This window comes from Mastigoproctus giganteus, chromosome 10 (assembly GCF_048544385.1).
Source record: "Mastigoproctus giganteus isolate SK-2022 chromosome 10, ASM4854438v1, whole genome shotgun sequence".
In the NCBI taxonomy this organism is placed as follows: Eukaryota; Metazoa; Arthropoda; class Arachnida; order Uropygi; family Thelyphonidae; genus Mastigoproctus; species Mastigoproctus giganteus.
Genome location: NC_143584.1, coordinates 115,666,040 through 115,686,701, shown reverse-complemented (window position 1 = coordinate 115,686,701; position 20,662 = coordinate 115,666,040). Strand labels below are relative to the sequence as shown.

Here is a 20,662-nt window from a genome sequence, read left to right as displayed (position 1 = left end):
ATAAAAACATATAATTCGGGTTTGTGTTACACAAGTCAGAGGGGAGCGAAGCGACCTTCTGGCTTGTGTAACACAAAAACTTTCTGCTCCCTCCAAAAATCAATGCCAAGAACTCGGCACTAAAGCTTGGTCTTTGTCCCGCTGAAGTTGGACATAAGACCAAACATTACTGGAAAGTTCCCTGTGATCATGGTAGTGTGCTTCAAATCTGTCACATTTTGCTTTCTGCATTCAGGTATCCCTTATACTCCTATATAATTATATGCAAAGGTTTGGTGCAGAGCATTTATAAGGGGAATGCACACATAATGACTGCTATGTGTTTACATATACGTTTTCTTCCACACAGCACTTGGCTGTCCATTTAGACAAAATACATCGTTCACTCAGTTTTCAAGGTTTCTCACATTTTTTCCACAACATGGCAGACATTTCATTGGGCCTTTTCAAATAATGTTTGGTGAGGTGTTTTAAAGAATCTGCTAAATCATGAGGAGAGATTATTATTTTAGATAATGTTTCTGATACACCAGGAATCAGGATATTGTATAATTATATCCTGAGTGAATCATCTTACTATCCAAGTACTTGAAGTGGTTTTCAAAAATGTCTGCAATGTTAGGATTAGAAATGTATTTACCATTTAAGTTTATTAACAGGATTTTTAGCAGTAGTATTTTTTGTAAGTTTATATAATTCCAGAAGGGAATTATATAAGTGTGCGAACATCAGTTTCCTGATGGCACAGTGTGTTAATATCAGTTTCCTGATGTTAGCACACTTTGCTTTATGGAGTCAGTATAATTACTGTAGCATTTGTTTACTAATATTTTTGTCTCTCTATTTAAGTTTTGATAATTATTAAGTGATTCTTTTGAATTTGTTTATTTGTTAAGTCTGTTTCTGTTTTATTTTTCCTATTAGTTAGGAAACCATATAAGAGATTTGTTAGAATGTAATTTAGTTTTAGGAACATTAATTTGTAACTTCTGTCAGTGAAGATAACATTCCTAAAACTAAATTCTTCTTTCTGTCAATAAAGATTTCAAGAAATATGTACTTCGTTGAAGGAATTATTTTATTGTAAGTTATTTAATCAATTGAAGGAATATTGTTTAACAAAGTGGTTCAGTTAGCGAGTAAAAAGTTAAAATAATTTAAGTTCTTATGTTTATATATTAAAGTATATATATTAAAAATATTATTAAAGTAGAAATAAAAATATATATTATTAAAGTCTTAGTTATAAACATAAAAGTAGTCTGATGATCAGAATTTTATGTACTTTTGCCCTGTAATCTAAAAATCTGAAATCTAAATACAGTACAACCCAGATACGAAATTCGAACATAAGAAGTTTTCCCCTATATTACGTTTGGTTTCTTAATTCCCAATTTCAACTCTACATGTAATGTATTATTTTTCTGGGTAAAAAATTTTTTCCTGCATAAAACGTTCGTGATAAAAAATACATAGTGTATTATTATAATGACATTTTCCTACTTATTATGTTTTTTAAATATAGAAATCCTTTTTTTTTTATATATATATTTTAAAAATATAGAAAACAATATAAAAAATTAGTGCCAAGCATCATTTTAATTCATAGTAAATCACTGAAGTAGGTGAAATGGCATCGTTTTTGTTACATCTCATTGTGAATTGAATGCCTTCACAACAAGTTGCCCCGAAATTGCACTACCTTGAATAAGCAATGCTTTGCCAGTGGAGAAGACTAATGTTACTTATTCTAGACGGATACCACCGTGGTGGTGGTGGTAGTAGTAAGTAGTAGAGGCGTGTGATGCAAGAAAGCAAGCTTATGTAGCATCAGCCGAAAAAAAAACATTTCACACATCCATTCGATCTAAATATTTATCCAGTTCCTCCTTGAATTTATTTAAGCTATCAACTTCCACAACTGCAAATGGAAGTTTGTTCTAGCAACCAACTACCTGCTGGCTAAAGGAAAATTTCTGCACATCTATTCTATAACTGTCTTTCCTCAATTTGAATTTATGCCCACTCAGGTTCATAATCTGAGCAAGAGAAAGAATTCCATCAGAATTGAGCCTGTTCAACCCATTCAAGGCCTTGTACACCTCAATCAGATCACCTCACAGGTGCTTAGTCTCCAACTGTTGCAATTTGCAGAACTTAAGCCTTTCTTGGTAAGAGGGGCAATTTGTTCCCCTCACCAATCTAGTTGCTTTTCTATGTACTCACTCAAGTAACTCTACATCCTTCCTAAAATGAGGTCTCTAGACCTGTACGCAGTACTGAAGGCATGGCCTGACCATTGCAAAGGGATAATCACCTCTTTTCCCTACTAGCAAAATTAGACTATATCTGACTACACAATTCCTCGTGGGTCTTTCATTCTCCACTACCCTGAGTGTAGTACCACACAGTTGGTTTGTTTCTCTGCGGTTACTTCTACTCATATGCAGTACTTTGCATTTGTCAATGTTAAACTTCAGTTGCCACTTCTCAGCCCATCTGCCCAACTTTTCTAGATCCTGTTGCAGTAGCACACTGCCATTACTGCCATTAACAACCCTACCAACCTTTGTATCATCTGCATACTTAAACAATAAGCCTGATATTCCTTCATCAATATCGCTGATAAATATACAAAACAACAGTGGGGTCCAACACCGAAACCCGCGGGACTCCACTAATAAAATTAGTCCATGAAGAGCAGCGTCCATCGATTACCACCCTCTGCTGTCTTCCACTAAACCACCCTTTATCCATTGTAGTAACTTGCTCTTAATGCCATACTTCTCCAGTTTGTACAGTAGTCTTCCATATGCAACAGTATCAAAAGCTTTCTTGAAATCCAAGTATATGATATCAAAATTATCTTTGCATCCAGTTCCTTTGTAACCATGTCATAGTATCCAATCATATTGGTCAGACAAGACTTCCCTTTAACAAACCCATGCTGTGTCTTAATTATTGCTGCAGTCTTGTCTAAATGATCCTGCAATGCTTCTTTAACCAGTGACTTCATTGTTTTCTCTGAAACAGAAGTCAAACTAGCAGGTCTGTAATTACCTTTCAACCTTTGATCCCACTTTGTGAATTGGAGATACATTTGCACATCTCCAGTCCATGGGGACTTCCCCTGAGTCCAAGGATGCTCTCATAATTATTGCTAAGGGTGTACTTACTTCCTTGCTGCCTCTCTTAATATAACTGGATAGATGCCATCCACCCAGGTGCCTTTCTATATGTTTAACTTTAACAATTTCTCCTCCACTTTGCTCTCAGTTATAGCAAAATCATTAAGCTCCCTGTTAGAGTTTAATAAGCTTCTGTCCTTCACTTCCCTGAAGAATTCCTCATGCGTGAATGTAGATGTAAAATACTCATTCAGTTTGTCAGCTCTGAGCAGGATTGTCAACAGTTGAACCATCGATATCAATGGACCAATGCACAGTGCATAACATATTGGTTTAAATAACTATATAATATTGATGGAGATACACCATACTTTACCATAAATTAAACTACGTTCATAGTGTAAAGGCATCATTTTTAATTGTATCTCATATTGTGGATACCACCACCCTGACAGCACCATTTCAAAGCTGTTGCCCTATCATTGGTGGCTGGGAAAATATCCTAATAATGCATGCCTTGTGCAATATTATGCTTTGTGCATAATATTGCCTATCACCATTTGGCATCTCTAATATTGCCGAACCACTTTGCAACTGCGATGGCATGTTTGCATTATCAGGGTACCTGCCCACCCACCCACCGATGATAGGACAAAGCTTTCAAACAGTGCCATCTGGGTGGTGATATCCACCGAGAATAAATAACAGTAGTCTTCTCTACTAGAGAAGCATTACTTATTCGAAGTAGTACAATACCTGGTATCTTGTTGTGAAGATAGCAATATGAGATAAAATTTATAATGATGCTTTTACATATGTACATAGTTTAATTTATGGGTAAACTATGGTGTATCTACACTGATATTATTTAGTCATTTAAACCCATATGTTATTATGCCTTTGGCATTTCTCATATTGTGGAACCACTTCACAACTGAGATGGCATGTTTGTATTATCAGGATACCTGCCCATCCACCAACATATGATAGGCCAATAGCTTTGAAATGGTGCCGACTGGGTGGTGGTATCCACTAAGAATAAATACCAGTAGTATTTTCTACTAGAGAAGCGTTACTTATTCGAAGTAGTGCAATTCCTGTATCTCCAGTACTCCAAGCAACGATTCTGCTTAGCAACACCTAAGGCAGAATGCGCTGGTCCCACGGGAACTAGTAGTTGTTGATGACCATCGTCAGGGAAACGGATAACATGCTTTGTAAAAAGGCAGGGTATATCTGCCAGGGGCAAAGGTTGATGACGTTGTAGAGCGGATATCATCTTTTAAGGGCACAAAAGGTGATATAGTTGTATGCGTTAAAATTGCAAAAATATTTGCTGATGCTATCGAGGCAGTGTTAGGTGTGTCGGAAAACTGCTAGCTTGGGAGGAGACAAAGACCAATAGATTGACAATAGCCACTGGCAGAGGTGAAAGAGATTCTTGCACTGCTTCTATTAGAATGAGCAGAAGCCTGAAAAAAAAGATGCATGATATTTCAGAGACTGCTGGGAGCCATTGCGGTACAAGTAAACACATGGGTTGTGTTAGGGTAGCTAAGAATAGAAACAGGTGCAGGTATACTTGCGTGTACACCAATGCTAGGAGTTTAGTAAACAAATTTGATGAATTTGAGGTATTGCTCAAAACATCAAAGGCAGATATTGTTGGGATATCAGAGACGTGGTGTCACACAGATATAAGGGATGCAGAACTGGAATTTGGGGAGTACAACGTCTACAGAAAGGATAGACAGGATAGCAAGGGGTTATGCTATTAGTTAAGAAACACATAAAAACCAAGGAAGTGAAGCCAGTCGACATCGCTGGACAGTGCAGTGTGGAGTCAGTTTGGTGTGACATAAGCATTGGGAGATCAAAATTGAGAGTAGGAGTGTGCTATAGGCCTAATGACTCTGATGAGTATAATAAGAAACTGTACAGGGAAATAGAGTGAGCCAGTAAATCAGAGAGTCTTATAATGGGAGATTTTAATTTCCCAGATATTGACTGGAATTTGGGGGCTGGTCACTCACACACTAGCAGGGCTTTTGTGGATTTATTGGATGATTGTTTTCTACATCAGCATGTTCGGGAGGCAACTAGAGGGAATAATACTCTTGATTTGATTATCAGCAGTGATTCTTCATGCATTAAGAATCTGCAGATACAGGAACCACTAGGTGGCAGTGATCACAGTGTGCTGAAGTGGGATTTACTCAAGGAGTTAACTACCATCAGGGGTAAAGGGAAGGGTTATTGCTTTCGTAAAGGCGACTACGATGGTCTGAGACAGCATTTAAATTCTATACAGTGGGACCAACTGATGATGTTACCAACAGCAAATTCAAAATGGGAAGCATTCAAAGAACTTATCTTGGAAGCTACTAGGCTTTACATACCAACTAAGAAATATTGTTCAAGGTTTAGGCCAAAATGGATGTCAGATGAACTAATCAGGCATATGGCAGAGAAGAAAAATGCATGGGGGATACTTACAAATTAACACATGACACAGAAGCCTGTGATAGATACAAGTTGATATGCAACCAAGTTACAAAGGAGGTTAGGCAGGCGAAGGCAGATTACGAGAAATCCTTGGCAAGGGATGCAAAGAAAAACAGCAAAGAGTTCTTTACTTATGTAAACTCTAGAAGGAAGGGGATGAATCAGATTGGTCCACTTGATATTGATGGGTCAACTGTTGATGATCCTGCTCAGGTAGCTAACAAACTAAATGAATATTTTGCATCGACATTCACACATGAGGAGTTATTCAGCGAGGGGAATGTCAGAGGTGTATTCAACTCTAGCAGTAAGCTACAGAATCTTGAAATAACTGGGAGTAAAGTGGAGGAGAAATTGTTGAAGATAAACACAAGAAAGGCACCCGGGGTGGATGGGATCTATCCAGTTATATTAAAGGAGGCAGCAAAGGAAGTAAGCAAACCCTTAGCCATAATTATGAGAGCTTCCTTGGACTCAGGGGAGGTACCCATAGACTGGAAATGTGCAAATGTGAACCCAATTCACAAAGGAGGATCAAAGGCTGACACAAGTAATTATAGACCTGTGAGCTAAACTTCTGTTCCAGGAAAATTAATGGAGGCACTGGTTAAAGAAGCACTGCAGGATCATTTAGACAAGACTTCAGTCATAGCTCGGACACAGCATGGTTTTGTTAAGGGGAAGTCTTGCCTGACCAATTTGATTGGATACTATGATGCAGTTACAAAAGACCTGGATGCAGGGAATAGCTTTGATATTATATACTTGGATCTTAGAAAGGCTTTTGATACTGTTGCACATGGAAGACTGCTACACAAATTGGAGTAGTGTGACATTGGAGGCAAATTGCTGATATGGATAAAGGGGTGGTTGAGGGGGAGAAGACAGAGAGTGGTAATCAATGGACACTGCTCATCGTGGACTAATGTTATTAGTGGAGTCCCTCAGGGCTGGGTCCATTATTGTTTTCTGTATTTATAAATGATATTGATGATGGTATATCAAGCTTAATGTCCAAGTTTGCAGACGATACAAAGGTTGGTAGGGTTGTCAAGGACACTACTGACACTATGCTGCTGCAACAGGATCTGGAAAGGTTGAGCAGATGGGCTGAGAGGTGGCAAATGAAGTTTAACATTGACAAATGTAAAGTACTACACATGGGAAACAGCAACCCCAGAGCATCGTATCAACTCTGTGGTACTACACTGACAGTGGTAGAGAATGAAAGGGACTTGGGGGTGGTTGTGCAGGCAGATATGAAGTTCTCTGACATTGCAGACGGGCTGCAAGAGTAGCTCATCAAGAAGGATGTAGAGCTGCTGGAACGAGTACAGAGAAGGGCAACAAGATTAGTGAATGGAACAAAGGGGTGCTCTTACGAAGAAAGGCTTAAGTTTTGCAAATTACAGTGTCTGGAGACTAGGCACCAGCGAGGTGATCTGATAGAGGTGTATAAAGCCTTGAATGGTTTGAGCATGCTCAATGCTGATGGGATTCTTCCTCTAGCTCAGAATAATCACCTGAGAGGGCATAAATTCAAATTGAGGAAAGACAGATGTAGGATAGACGTGCGGAAATTTGTCTTTAGCCAGTGGGTGGTTGGTTGGTGGAACAGACTTCCATCCCTTGTCGTGGAGGTTGATAGCCTAAATAAGTTTAAGGCTCAGCTGGACAGGTATTTTGAACGAACAGAGGGGTGAAGTGGAAGTGGGGTTTTTTTTTTTTTTTTGGCTGATGCTGCACAAGCTTGCTTTCTTGCATCAAATGCCTCTACTAATGCTAATGCTAATGATATTAAGAGTAGGAGACCGGCAGAATTACTTAACAAGTACAGGTCACTGTTGAACAAAAGCCGAGAATTAGGGTTGAATTCGAAAGTGTCTGCAGTTCTGCCCAGACACGATAGGAGGGAGTATATGATGAGAGCCTTGTCGATCAATTCGACCCTGGAAAGATTGTGCAAGGCTCAAGGGATAGAATTTTTTTTCAGCCTGGTCTGAACTTGTTAACAGGAGAGACTGCTTCTACAGGGATGGGATACACTTAAATAGAAAGGGTGCAAGAATATTTGCTGATGCTATTGAGGCAGTGTTAGGTGGGTCGGAAAACTGATAGCTTGGGGAGATACAAGGACTAATAGTTTAACAGTAGCCATAGGCAGAGGTGAAGGTGATTCTTGCACAACTTCTATTAGAATAAGTAGCTACCTGGAGCGAGGGGTGCTGGGGCTTTCAGGGAAGGATGGCAGTCATCCTGAAATAGGTGGGTATATGGGATGTGTTAGGGTAACTAGGAATAGGAGCATGTATGCTTGCATGTATATCAATGCTAGAAGTATAATAAATAAATTTGATGAATTTGAAGTGTTGGTCAAGACATCAAAGGCGGATATTGTTGGGATAGCAGAGATGTGGTGTCACACAGATATAAGGAGTGCAGAACTGGAATTTGGGGAGTACAATGTGTACAGAAAGGATAGACAGGATAGAAAGGGAGGAGGTTTATGCTGTTAATTAAGAAAAACATAAAATCAAAAGAAGTGCACCCAGTTGATATAGAGGAACAGTGCATGTTGAGTCAGTTTGGTGTGACATAAGCACTGCGAAAGCAAAAATAAGAGAAGGAGTGTGTTATAGGTCTAATGACACGAATGAGTACAATGAACAATTATACACAGAAATAGAGTGGGCCAGTAAATCAGAATGTCTTATAATGGGGGATTTTAACTTCCCAGATATTTGACTGGAACTTGTGGGTTGGTCACTCACACACTAGTTAGAATTTGTGGATTTATTGGATGATTTCTGCAGCAGCATGTTCGAGAGGCAACCAGAGAGAGTAATACTCTTGATCTGGTTATCAGCAGTGATCACTCGTGTATTAAAAATTTGCAGATAAAGGAACCACTAGGTGGCAGTGATCACAGTGTACTGATGTGGGATTTACTTAAAGATTTAATTACCATCAGGGATAAAGGAAAGGATTTTTGCTTCCGTAAAGGTGAGTACAGTGGTCTCAGAAAGTTTTTAAATTCTGTACAGTGGGAGAAACTGACAATGTTACCAACAGTAAATTCTAAGTGGGAAGCATTCAAGGAATTAATCGTGGAAGCTACTAAAAGTTTCATACCTATTAGGAAATATTGTTCAAGGTTTAGGCTTAAACGGTTATCAAATGAACTAATGAGACTCGTAACAGAGAAGAAAAATGCATGGGATGTTATATAAATTATCAAGTGACTCAGAAGCCTATGGCAGATATAAGCTAGTCTGTAATCAGGTCACAAAGGAGGTTAAGCAGGCGAAGGCAGATTACGAGAAATCCTTGGCAAAAGATGCTAAGAAAAACAGCAAGGATTTCTTTACTTATATAAACTCTAAAAGGAAGGGGTGGAATCTGATTGGTCCACTTGATATCGATGGATTGACTGTTGATGATCCTGCCCAGATAGCAAACAAACTGAATGAGTATTTTGCATCTACATTCACACACAAGGAGTTATTAAGGTTTGGAAATGGCAGAAGGTTATCAAATTGTAGCAGGATACTTAATGATTTTGTAATAATTGAGAGCAAAGTGGAGGAGAAATTGTTGAAGTTAAAAATAAGAAAAGCACCTGGGGTGGATGGGATCTATCCAGTTATATTAAAGGAGGCGGCAAAGCAACTAAGCAAACCCTTGGCCATAATTATGAGAGTATCCTTGGACTCAGGGGAGGTTCCCACAGACTGGAGATGTGCAAATGTATCCCCAATTCACAAAGGGGGATCGAAGGGTGACACGAGTAATTACAGACCAGTTAGTTTAACTTCTGTTCTGGGTAAAATAATGGAGTCACTGGTTAAAGATGCATTGCAGGATCATCTAGACAAGACTGCAGCAATAATTCAGACACAGCATGGGTTTGTTAAGGGAAAGTCTTGTCTCACAAATATGATAGGATTTTATGATGTGGTTACAAAGGAACTGGATGGAAAAAATAATTTTAATATCATCTATTTGGATTTCAGGAAAGCTTTTGACACTGTTGCGCATGAAAGACTATTGTACAAATTGGAGCAGAATGGTATTAAGGGTAAGTTGCTACAATGGATAAAAGGATGGTTAAGTGGGAGAAGACAGAGGGTGGTAATCAATGGGTGCTGCTCTTTGTGGACTAATGGTATTAGTGGAGTCCCGCAGGATTCAGTGTTGGGTCCACTGTTGTTTTGTATATTTATCAATGATATTGATGAAGCTGTATCAGGCTTATTGTGTCGAAGTTTGCAGATGATACAAAGGTTGGCAGTGTTGTTAATGATAGTAATGGCAGTGTGCTACTGCAACAGGATCTAGATAATTTGGGCAGATGGGCTAAGAAGTGGCAACTGAAGTTTAACCTTGACAAATGCAGGGTACTGCATATGGGTAGAAGTAACCCCAGAGAAACGTACCAACTGTGTGGTACTACACTTAAGGTGGTAGAAAATGAAAAAGACCTGGGAGTAATTGTGCAGGCAGATATGAAGTTTTCTGAGCAATGCAGACAGGCTGCCAGGCCAGGTCATGGGGTTTTGTCAATGATATATAGGAATTTTGCTAGCAGGGAAAAGGAGGTGATTATCCCTCTGTATAAGGCAATGGTCAGGCCACGACTTGAGTACTGCGTACAGGTCTGGAGGCCTCATTTTAGGAAGGATGTAGATTTACTTGAGCGTGTACAGAGAAGGGCAACAAGATTGGTGAGGGTAATGAAGGGATCCTCTTACCAAGAGAGGCCCTTAAGTTCTGCAAATTGCAGTGGCTGGAGACTAGGCACCTGCGCGGTGATCTGATTGAGGTATATAAGGCCTTGAATGGGTTGAGCACGCTGAATTCTGATGGGATCCTTCCACTTGTTCAGATTACAAACCTAAGGGGGCATAAATTCAAATTAAGAAAAGGCAGATGTAGAATAGATGTGCGGAAATTTGCCTTTAGCCAGCGGGTGGTTAATTGCTGGAATAAATTTCCATCTGTCGTTGTGGAAGTTGATAGGTTGAATAAATTTAAGGAGGAACTGGGCAGGCATTTGGAGGGAATGGTGTGATTTTTTTTTGGCTGATACTGCATAAGCTCATACACGTGCTTTCTTGCATCTCTTGCCACTACTACTACTACATGATTAAATAAATTAATATCTACATGAGTACATTTAATCTCAAAAACTGAAATAAAATGTTTCATATCTGTGAATTAGTTGGGTTGTTTGTTTGTTTTTCATTAAAAAAAAGATGGATCATATAAACAACACCTCTCTTCCCAAAAGTATGCTCCCCCAAGAGGTTCATGCCTAACACTTTGGTAACCTCTTCTCTAAACACATCAAAACAGTTGTCATAGAGTGGAACCTTCTTGATTTCTCCAAAGAAGAAATACAACAAGAATTGAAAATTTTTAAAAATTTTTGAGTGAAAAGATTGGCAGTCGGAACACTTTTAGTAAGGAGTGATCAGTCCACACCAAAAGTGAATGTTATCCTCATGTCAACACATGAAATGTATTGAATATCAAAAAGTATGGACATTCCCAAGCTTAATGCAGAGGAAGTGTATGCTACATGTGGACACACACACACACACACACACACACACACACACACACACACACACACACACACACACACACACACACACACACACACACACACACACACACACACACACACACACACACACACACCAAGACTACACAGCTGAAAACCCAAAAACAGTTTTTTCTTTAAGGAATGGAAGCATTGGAAAAAGAAAAGAAAATACAATATAAAGCAGAAAATAATGTGACATATCAAGAAGCCAACCATGGCATAAAGATAGACCTACTTATGTTAAAGCCTTGCAGAACTAAGAAACACACAAACAAACAGATGTGACAACCTTGCCAAAAGAATCCTTATCCAAATTAGTCATGCTTGGTACTTACAATCGAAAGGCAAACCTAGAACAGGCAGTAAACAAGCCATTATCAATTCCACCAATTTGACAATCCCAGCAATTAAAACACAATGAAAGATAGACCTTAGGAAACAACAATAGACAAGTAGAAGTAACCTCAGAGAAAGATACGAACTGTGTGGTACTACACTTAGGGTAGTAGAAAATGAAAGACCCTGGGAGTAATTGTGCAGTCAGATATAAGTTTTCTGAGGAATGCAGACAGGCTGCCAGAACAGATCATGGGATATTATCAACGATATACAGGAATTTTGCTAATAGGGAAAAAGAGGTGATTATCCCTTTGTATAAGGCAATAGTCAGGCCATACCTTGAGTACTGCGTACAGGTCGAGGAAGGATCATTTTAGGAAGGATGTAGAGCTTCTGGAATGAGTACAGAGAAGGGCAACAAGATTGGTGAGGGGAACAAAGAGGTCCTCTTACCAAGAAAGGCCTAAGTTCTGCAACTTGCAGCAGCTGGAGACTAGGCACCTGCAAGGTGATCTGATTGAGGTGTATAAGACCTTGAATTGGTTGAACACGGTGAATTCTGATGGGATTCTTCCACTTGCTCAGATTACGAACCTGAGGGGGCATAAATTCAAATTGAGGAAAGACAGTTGTAGAATGCCCCCCCCAGTGTAGCCAGACAGAAACCCTTATAATTATAACCACGGCTGGCCTGAGGTGTATATTGGTGCCCTGGGTGGGGAGGCATTTCTGCACCCCTTCCAGATGGAAAAAAATTATGGTGTTTTTATTGTGTAAATATTTTTATTTTTGCTAGATAAAAGTTAAAAAGACAAATGTAAACACAAAAAAAACAACCAAAATATTTGTTTTAATTGTCTTATTAAAATACAATGGGGCCCCAATATCCAGTGGTAATTTGTTCCACAAAACCCAGTGTATGTTGAAAATATTGTAAGTTGAAACCAATACTACATTGATTTTCTGTAATTTGTTCTAAATTCTTGGCAGGTCACCCCAACAACACATAACATAGAGGCGCCTCCGTAGCCAGGTGGGAAGGAGCAGCAGTGCGTAGTACACGCTTCTTGATTAGACCGGGGTTCGAGCCCGTCACCCAGTTGCAAAATACAGAGGATGCGGAAAGGTCAGGGAATGACCACCGCATATCCCAGAGCAATATGGCCTTAGTTGCTAATGCTCCTAAAAACCAAGTAACAACAACACTTAACCTTACTTAACCAATATGTTACATTATGTAACATATTATAATAAAAAATAATATCAGTGTAGATACACCATATCTACTCATCCTTCACAACAAGTTGCCCATATATAGCACTACCTCGAGTAAGTAACGTTTCACTTGCAATACCAGGGTACCTGCCCACCCACCGATGAAAAGCCAACTAGCGTTGAAACAGTGCCGTCTGGATGGTGGTGCCCACCGAGAATAAGTAGCAATAGTCTTCTCTATTAGTGAAGCATTACTTATTCAAGGTAGTGCAATACGTGGGCAACTCGTTATGAAGGATGAGCACAATATGAGATACAATGATATGGTGTATCTACACGGATATTATTTAGATATAGAATCTTAAAATATTATGCCTAGTTGCATTTAGTTTTATTTAAATAATAAACATTACGAAAGTTGGTCCCCGTTTTAAGTGGAATTTTCTGGAACCAATTATCCTCGGATAACGAGGATCCCCTGTACCTTTGTATATGAGAGCCGCTCTGAAACTGTCTCCAAATTTTTTTTTTCATTTGTGTGATGGCACATACAAAATGTAAAATGGTGTCAGGTAAAAATTTAAATGTTACCTCCAGAATCTATAAGTTTCAACACTGAACACCTTTGGTGGCAGGGCTGCAATATCTGTAAAAATGGAGGATTACATTGAAGAAGCAACATTTCATTAAGGTCCTACATGGACAGAGAATGTTACACACCCATCGAGATCTGCTGGCATTTCAAGAACATTTAAAGGGACATGACAGTCAATGGGAGTGCAGTTAGGTAATGGGTTAAATGTCAATGATGGTGGTAGCGGTTTGGAGGACATGACATATTCTGGCCATCCTTGCAGCAACAAAGGAAAAAGAGAGGAGAGTGGATAAATTGATTTCTGAAGACTGACACGTTAAGCATTGGGAAATGTGTGGTAGACAGAAAGTTGTGTGCCAGTTGGGCTCCACAAATGCTAATGCCAGACCACAAGGAGCAGAGTGAAGCCTGTGCTGACCTTCTGGAGTGGTATGAGATCATCATTAACAGCTTTTTTGACATCATTGTTACTGAAGATGAAACCTGAGTATACATCTGTGAATACACAAGGCCACAAAGCTCAATCATCTGCTGGTAAAATCATGGTATTTTGTTTAGGAAAAGGGAGGAGTTACTTTGCATTTCCTGGAACTGGGATGCACGATCAATTCTGCACATTGTGGAGAGTCACTGAAAAAGTGTCTAATCCCATATAGTTCAGACAAACCAGACATTTATCTGTTTGGCTGTATGAAGGATTATCTCTAATGATGATGCCTCTCAAGAATTGGCTCTCAGAGACTGACAGCAACTTTTACAAGAGGGTAGGATGCAGGCACTAGTTTAGTGGTGGAGAAATTGTAATAGATAGTGGTGAATATGTAAGTAGTTAAATACTTGAAGTACATAATATACAATTTAAACTTTTTTTTTTTTAATGAAAACTCCAAACCCCTAAACATGAAAGGTATTAGAACTTCATTTTGTATCACCATGTGTGGTTTCAAGCTTGAGAAGACACTTGTTGACATTAGACTTGAATTTCTGTAGATTGTAATTTTCAGAAATAGATGGAAAGAAAGGTTGTTCAAGAAAACAGAAGTTAAAGGGATAAATGAGGAAGAAAAAAAAAAGTTGGTGCTGTGAGTTTGAAGTTGGACTGTATATGGATGCTGACTGGTTGCATCATGTGTTTTCAGACTGGCTTAGAAGAGAGAGAGAGGGAATATAGAGGCCAATTCAGAAGAAATGTCCATGGAAGTATCTATAGAAAAGACATGCAGCAGAGACAGAACATCTATGAGAGAGAGAGAGAGAGGAGAGACTTTGTAAGAGATGAGTCAGTGTTAACCTGACTGCCCTCTTTTGAATAGTTTAGAAGCCTGAGAGAGGTTTTAGGTGCACCACCCCAGATCTGGGAACAATATTCCATGTTAGGGCAGATTTGAGAGTTGTACAGAGTAAGTAGTTGTTTAGAAACAAAGTAACACTGGGGATGAAAGAGAAAACCCAGTTGTTTGGATGCAGAGAAAGCAATATTTGTAATGTGCTTACACTAAGAAGAATTAGAGGTCAAGGTAATCACAAATAGAGGTAAGTGGTCTTGTCTAGAAATCTGAGTGTTATCAAAAATAAGCATAGGAAAGTAGTCCTTTTTGTGAGATATAAGTGAGGACTGAGTTTTAGAAGAATTGTAATTAACTAAGTTATCTTTAACCCATTGACGAATTACCTGAAGATCAGCATTTAATGAATTTGTGGTGGATATTCGGGAAGATGAAGCTGTTTGTGCAGGGCAAGGTTTCTCAAACTGGGAGGCGGAATGCAGCATGCTATCTGGAAGAAGGTCATTAGTATACAGAAAGAGTGGGAGAAAGAACTGAACCTTGGAAAACACCAACATTAGTGGAAAAGTTAGAAGACAGGGAGCCATCTACCATCACTCTCAGGTCAGAGAGAAAACTAGTTACCCAGTTGCAAAAAACATAACATACACAATGTACAGTTTAAACTGCTACATCTGCAGTGGTATCTAAGAAAAAAATTCTGAGGCATTAGTTTTGCTGCTATCTTTGTACATTATTTAACTTTTTTTGTTGTTGTTATTCATTAATCCAAACTCTAGCATGTAGAAAATCAGAGACACGTGGGAATGATTTGACAGATTTAGTGGAGAGTTCTTGAATTTTTAATATAGAAACTATGAGAAAAACTTTTTGTAAAAGATATTCATCATACAGAATAATTTAAAGTTGAAAAAAATTAAAAACAAGAGAGGAGGATGGAACAAAAATATAAGATATTTCTATAAAATTTCTTTAAATACTGCATGCTGGAACAAACTAAAAATCCATGACTATTCCATCTAAATAGTGAATAATAATATATCTAATTAATATATATACATTATTGAACATGATTTTTATTTTATTTGTTAACCCATATTTTGGCATACAAAAACTCAGAGGCAATTTTGATACCAATTTAATGGAAGTACTTGAATTTTTAATAGAGAAACAATGCGAAAACTTTTTTTAAAGGTATTATAATACTTTAAAGGGTATTATTAAAAGGTATTAATAATACCTTTTAAAAGTATTTTTTAAAAGGTATTATTAGTTATGCTAAACCATGATTTATGGTACCCTGCTTATTGGATTAATTAAATGAAATCATATCATATATCATTCGAAATCATCTTCTGCATCCACCTTTGGCACAACTACCATAGTTGTCAATTGCTAAACTAATTATTTCCAGTCTGAGTTATAAAAAAAAAATCATCTCATAGTGTGAAAAATGGTCTTTCGGGCTTGGAATCGTCTTCATATTATTAATGGTTTTTGAATTTAAATTACATTTCATCATAATTACCTTTCACCATGCTTATTTAAATATTTCATGTTTCTCTTACAGTTTTCGTCAATGGTAAAAAAAAATTATTATTTTTTTTTTTTTAATTTTTATTTATTACAGTGCTTGTCAAATGATTATCATAATCAAATCAAAATTTAAAGACCACAAACTTAATTTTTATATGTCTTTTATATTAGATTGTTGAGCTGACAGGGTGAGATATAAATGATATATTGATTAAATTAATTTGTGATGCACAGACTGCTTTATATATATAGTTATGTAATCACAAAAATATTATAATTTTAATTTTAAAAATTTTGTTATCCACAGTATATGAGGTGCTACCCACAAGTTCCTGAAATTTGAATGTTGTGTGGGAACTATGGCTAGTACAGACTTGTGGTGCTGGGTAACACTGCATGCATCCTTTGTGAATCAGTGTGCCACATGGCATCAGACTGGATAGAGTCATTGAATATTAATGTGCAGTTCTTTTGTAGTGTGTTTCGCATAGTTTGCGATTGTTACGATGGCTGCTGTGAGAGAGCAACGTGATTGCATCAAGTTTTGTTTCCTTCTTAACGATACAGCAGCAGAAACACATAAGAAGTTGAAACAAGCTTTTGGTGACAATGCTTTAGGCCAGACACAGACTTACAAATGGTTTAACTGTTTTAAAAACGGTCAAATGTCGGTTGGTGACGACAATCGCTCTAGGTGTCCATCATCGAGCACCATCTGTTGCGAACATGTTGCAACAGTTCAGGCGGCAATCCGTGAAGACCGCAGGCAGACCATCCATGACATTTGTAGCATTGTAGGACTGTCATACGGCATGTGTCGGCTGGTTTTGTCAGACAAGTTAAACATGAGAAGGATTATGGCCAAATTCGTGCCATGGTTATTGAGTGAAGACCGAAAGCAGCATCACATGGAAGTTAGCAGAGATGGGTCAGAACTTCCTTTCTACGGTCGTCACTGGTGACAAGAGTTGGGTATATGGGTATGACCCAGAAACCAAGCAACAATCATCCCAGTGGAATAGCCCATCTTCTTCCCGACCAAAGAAAGCCTGACAAGTGAGGAGCAATGTGAAGTCCATGCTGATCTGTTTTTTGGACACTGACAGGATTATCCATGAAGAATTTGTCCCTCCTGGCCAAAACCATCAATACAAAGTTCTACTGCGACATCCTGAGGCGGTTAAGGGAAGCCTTCAGGAGGAAACATCCAGAAAAGTGGCGTACAAAGAACTGGGTCCTTCATCATGACAATGTGCTGGCCCACACATCTCTTGCTCTGACACAGTTTTTGGTATCCAACATGACAATTGTCCCCCCCCCCACCCCTTATTTTTCAGACTTAGCCCCCTGCAACTTCTTCCTCTTCCCAAGAAAGAAAATCAAGCTGAGTGGTTGAAGATTTGACAGCATAGAGGATATCCAAACTGAATCACAAGCTGTGCTGAACACTATGACGATGGACTTTCAGGACGTATTCAAATCATGGGAGAAGTGCTGGGATTAGTGTTTACGCTCTCAGGGGGACTACTTTGAAGGTGACGGTGGCAAATAAGACCCAGGGTGAGTCTAATTTATTTTATAAATACATTTCGGGAGCTTTCTTTATTTAGTGTATGAATTCCTAACATATTGCCAAAGTTTTCTCTTGCTTAGGTTGCTGAATAATATCACTGATGGTTTTTTTTGCTCATCCAGATTGTTCACATTTTTTTGTTTTTAATGCATAAATCTTTTTTATACTTATTAAAACTAATGTACTATTAATTTTTAAAAAGTAACCTGTTTTAAATAGTGTATGATTAATTATTTTTGTGTTTTTTTTACCTCAAAGCAAAATCAAGAATTAAATCAGCAACAACAACAACAGCAGCAGCAGCCTGAAGAAATGCAGTCTCAGACTGATGGCATGGGGGAAATTGAAGCATCTGTGAAAATGGAAGAAAACATGGAACAGCAAGAAGAAACTACAGATACTCCTTCGGGTCCAGAGAGCTCCATGTCACCTACTACTCCTCCTAGTCAAAAGGAAGAGATGGAAGTAGAAGTACCAGAAGCAGTTCCTCCCATTAGCAATAAAAATCCTTTGAAATGGACAGTATGTACTAGTTTTTGTTTTATTACTTATTAATTGTATTTGAGGACCTTTGATTGTAATCTTCAACATTTAGTTTTCATCTCAGTATTTTTTTTTTCTTTCTTTGTTTTTTTTTTTGACACTGGTTAATAATTTGTTCTTTAAATATTACACTGACTATTACAGTCTAATAAGGTTTATAGGTAGTAGATGAGAATGTAGTTGATATATTGAAGATATTATTTGTTCTTGCTGTTATTTCCATTGCTATTGTTTAATGATAACAGTGGAAAGAAATATTACATATGAAGAAATAACAAAAAAATCTTGGAGTAACAAATGAAAATGGTAAGTAAAGAAAATGTAAGATGGTAATGGCATGAAGAAGGATGAAAGCACAAAGATTAGCAAAACATGTAAAATTAAAAGCATTAGGCCCAGAGGCAGACGAAGAGGAAGAATGCATTCATGGTACCAGGTAAGTTTGTTAGTAAAAAGGCTTACTTCAGCTAGGGCTAAAATTCTAACAGGATAGCATGGAAGAAAATAATGAATAGAAATCTGATGGTTTAAAAGCTGAAAGAAAGCTGATTTTTACTGCCATAGTGATCATCCATACCTGTTACACTCACTGGGTATAACAGATATAAATGATGATGGTGGTGGTGGTGGTGGTGGTCATTTTGTCTTTTTTGATATGGCACCAGAATAAGAATAGAAATATAAAGTGCAGCATTTTAAACTTATTTCTTGTCTTTTTTTCCTTTCTTCCAAAAACATTGCTTGTGTGACTTTTTTGGCATTCCTGCCATTAAGTTTAATTGTTGGAATAAATTACCACTTAAAGTTATAGTACTAGAGATCTTATGTAAATTTAAAGAAGGTTGGACATGAATTGAACTAGATGACTCTTTAAGGCTGACTCTAAATAAGCCTACCTCTGTTGTATCAACTTGTCTTTGCTAATACTAAAAAATAATAAATAAAAAAATTTTAAAAAAAATTGAAGAACATTTCCAGTTTCAAATTATAAAAATTCATTTATTTAAAGATAAAAACAATGATTATTAATATTACTCTCATATTACAACAGTGATATAGATTTCAAAATTCAAGCTTATAATATATGAAAAAAATCAGAAAAAATTTTAGAAAACAAATGTCTATAGAGAAACTCAGCTAAGACTATGCTATATTACATCAAAGACAGCTCTCAAATATGGAAGTGAAAACTGGAACTTAAAAAAAAAAAGTGATTGATGGAGATTCCTATGATCTCTTATGGAATTCACAAGACTTCATTGAAAGAAAAACACCAATATTAGAGAAAAAGTAAATGTAACCAACATACACAGTGTGGCATTTGGAAAATGAGACTGATGCTAGAAAAAATGATTCCATATACGAGTAAACTAACTTGATTTATCCAAAGTAACTTCCTCCCGCATCCACATACTGTATGCAATGTTCACAAAGTGACTGGAATAACTATTGTAAGGTGTGACTGGTGTACTGTTTATTATTTGTCAAATGGTTTCCTTATTAATGCACAGATATTCTGAAATCATTCGGAACATTGCACATCAGTCATTGGTAATGATTTCCCACACCTTTTCAATCAACTCTGATGTTCAAAACGTTTTTGCTGGGGGCCCAGATGTTTGTTATCTTCCATCAATTCTCTTCCATGGGTGAAATGTTTATGCCACTCAAACACAAATGAATGAGACAAACAATTCTCTCCATACGCTTCTTCATCGTTTGAAACATTTCTGTGGCACTTTTGCCCCCAGCTGAAAACAGAACTTGATGTTTGCTCTTTGTTTCAGTCCCTCCACAACACAGGCACAGGAGAGACGTGCAGTTCAGCTCACGTGTTCTAAAATGAGTGCAACTTCCACTTACCTTGACTGTGGTGCTTGAGCGAACAGTGAAAGTGATTGTGAAATGAAAATGAACACAAAATGAAAGTGATTGTGAACAATCACTTTCATTTTGTGTTCATTTAGAAGATGGCAGCACCAGCACTCACACATAACATCAGCCTCATTTTCCAATTGCCACGCTGTGTAATTTCTGAAATAGAACACTACAAGAAAAACTCACTGAAACATATCAAAGGGATGAATGACAATAGACTTCCACAACAAACATTAAACTATAAACCTACAGTAATAAGAGAATGTTCAGAAAGAAAATGGAGGGACAAAGCACGTCTTGAATGATAGGAACAGTCTTGAATAAGCCTATTCATTATCAGTGTTGCACATAATAAACATAAAAAAAAAGTGTTAACTCACAGAATAAAAGTAAAATATATCAAAAGTAAAAAAAAAAAAACAGTATTATTTATTTTGCATTATGTATCAGTGAGAA

General features: G+C 37.6%; 1 protein-coding gene across 8 annotated transcripts in view; it reads left to right on the top strand.

Annotated features, from left to right (window-relative positions):
- LOC150079243 (uncharacterized) overlaps positions 1-20,662 on the top strand; it is a 575,463-nt gene that overhangs the window by 544,118 nt on the left and 10,683 nt on the right. For all 8 annotated transcript variants that reach the window (XM_090383519.1, XM_090383513.1, XM_090383518.1 and 5 more), the window contains one exon: positions 18,044-18,307. In XM_090383519.1, the coding sequence (XP_090239645.1) occupies positions 18,044-18,307 (264 nt within the window). The remainder of the gene's footprint in view (positions 1-18,043; positions 18,308-20,662) is intronic.